Source organism: Gadus chalcogrammus, chromosome 1 (assembly GCF_026213295.1).
Source record: "Gadus chalcogrammus isolate NIFS_2021 chromosome 1, NIFS_Gcha_1.0, whole genome shotgun sequence".
Classification (NCBI taxonomy): domain Eukaryota; kingdom Metazoa; phylum Chordata; class Actinopteri; order Gadiformes; family Gadidae; genus Gadus; species Gadus chalcogrammus.
In genome coordinates this window covers 8337630-8340129 of record NC_079412.1, presented here as the reverse complement: position 1 = coordinate 8340129, position 2500 = coordinate 8337630, and the positions used below count along the sequence as shown (strand labels likewise).

At 48.9% G+C, this 2500-nt stretch overlaps 1 protein-coding gene across 2 annotated transcripts in view; it reads right to left on the bottom strand.

Moving 5' to 3' along the window:
• The window catches only part of erbb3b (erb-b2 receptor tyrosine kinase 3b), a 16500-nt gene that overhangs the window by 11746 nt on the left and 2254 nt on the right, over window positions 1–2500 (bottom strand). For both annotated transcript variants that reach the window (XM_056587055.1, XM_056587065.1), the window contains exons 2-4: window positions 1721–1875; window positions 775–961; window positions 63–188 (exon numbers count right to left, since the gene is read on the bottom strand). In XM_056587055.1, the coding sequence (XP_056443030.1) occupies window positions 63–188; window positions 775–961; window positions 1721–1875 (468 nt within the window). The remainder of the gene's footprint in view (window positions 1–62; window positions 189–774; window positions 962–1720; window positions 1876–2500) is intronic.

The following is a 2500-nucleotide window of genomic DNA, read 5'->3' as shown; positions in this document are numbered from 1 at the left end:
ACTGGTCAGCATGGACAATAAGTTGTGTAATATACTGAGTCATATAACTCTTCAATAGCGACCTCTCTCCCCATTCATGTCGACCACGATCGTGGCGCTGCTGTCCGTCACAATGTCCTGCCAGGACACCCCCGGCCCATAGCGCAGGTACTTGTTGTTGATGATCTGCACGCCTCCAGCAAGGATCTCTGAAAGGAGTGGACATGAACGTTACAGTTTGTTATCCTCAATTAATACACAGGTGCACCTCAATGAATTCGAATATTGTGGAAAAGTTAATCATTTCAATAATTAAAAATTCTAATTCATTGAGTTTCAGCTGTAGATTTATGAACTCACAGCATGTTAAAGACCGATGTGAAAGTGACTCAGTTGCAAGGGAATGAAGCTTGAAAGATGCATGGATAGCACACGCTTAGCCTTACCTAACTCTAGGCCTGACCCTGACCCTAACCCACAATCAAATTGGTTGATCGAGTCAAGACAATTTGTGTGTTTATGGGTCAAAATGACTTCAGTCAATATTGTACACCACGTACAAACACAGGCCCATATTTTCCCAGCCTTGCACTTGCAACCAAACTTCTTCATTCCGCACATTTGTAGCAGTATATGCACACCTGTGACCTTTGATACAATGGTATCTCAGGAACTTTAAACGCCAACACTGTCCCATCCCTAGTTTATTTTGATAGCTCACACATCGTCATAGCCCTCTTGTTGACCCTCAACCCTCCCCCTCTCCCTCCAGAGGCGTCTCTACTCATAGCAGACCTGTCAGCTGGGTCAGCCCCAGGTGTGTCAGCCCGGTGGAGCCGTCCTTGGGGTAGTTGAAGAAGACGGAGAGGGCGAAGCGCTTGTCGTACAGTGTGTTCCCGCGGATGACCCGCAGCTGGTCCAGGGGAATGTAATCCACCAGGTTCATGGCGATGAGGACGTAGCCAGTCACCTCACGGATGGTCTGGAGGGCAGGAGAGAGACCCGTAGATGTAAACACTGGACAGATGGTGGCATCGAGTTTGAGTTTCATTCATCTCATCTCAAATCTCATAACAAGTCATTTCGTCACTACAAAGCACAGGAAACACAGAAACATACATCTCGACCATTTCCACCAGCGAATGAATCCTTTCCTCGTTCATTTCAGCTTCAAACGCTCTCTACCAGGCATGAGGACAGAACCAACCATAAAGTGCATCAGAGTGTGACAGCGCTTGAGGAGCAGCAGAAACGTAAACACCGGATGTGGACAATTCTAGAACGCTAAACATCCAACGCTGACAGAGGAAGCTGTTAGCAAACATCTAGGGAGGGAGAGGGGGAGGGGAGGGGGAGGGAGAGGGTACTGGTGAGAGTCTGTTCTAGCGTGTTGCAGCTACTGCTAACTGGATGCCTGGACTCTCCTTATGGTTAACCGTCCAGCGTGCCATCACCCATTTAAAAAGTTTTGCATATGAATGCATGTATGTCAATCATGGCCCGCAATGCACTGCTGATCCTCCCTTGAAGGTGGGATCCCCCACTCTGCGTTCCTCCTCAGGATTTCTCCCTGGATCATTTAGGGACCTCTTTCTTGACCTCTGGGCGGCTAGAATCAGTGGTACAGTGCCCTTTGAGACTGTCCCAGTGATCAAGGGCTATCCAAATGAAATTGAATTGAATTGAATTGAAATTGAATTGAGAGGGATGGGGGAGGGAAGGTGTACGTGAAGCCCACTACCTTCAGGAATGAGAAGTTGCGGTTCGTGTCCATCTGGATGATCTCCAGGTTGCCCATGATGATGCGGCAGCCCTCATATCGGTCCTTGAACATGTTGTACTGCTTCTCCTGAGAGCCGGTGGAGCTCAGGCTGTTCTGGGTCCCGGTACACACCACTGTGGGACACACACACACACACACACACACACACACACACACACACACACACACACACACACACACACACACACACACACACACACACACACACACACACACACACACACACACAGACACACAATCCCACACACACACACACACACACACACACACACACACACACACACACACACACACACACACACACACACACACACACACACACACACACACACACACACACACACACACACACACACACACACACACACACACGTTATATAGTCATATTCCCATGGTGTTTGTCATTGAGCAGTGTGCGGGGAGAGTTTAACTTCAACATCCTTTGACCTAAAAGAACCCACACATTGGCAGCGGTGGTAAACTTTATCACGGTGATAACAGGGTTATTCGAGGCGAATGGTATGGGGATATGGTACGAGTGGTGAAGGAGTAGCTTGTTTTCGATGTTGTTGTATCTGCTGGTGGTGATGCGAGGGGGTCTGACTGGTGTGGAGAAGGATAGGAATGCCATCATCGCCCCTCTGCATGGACTAGAGTCCCGCCTGGGGCAGATGGAGTGGCGAGTGGAGGGCCAGAGAGCGCCCAGACAAAGTCCCACATTGTGGTACAGTTATAAAA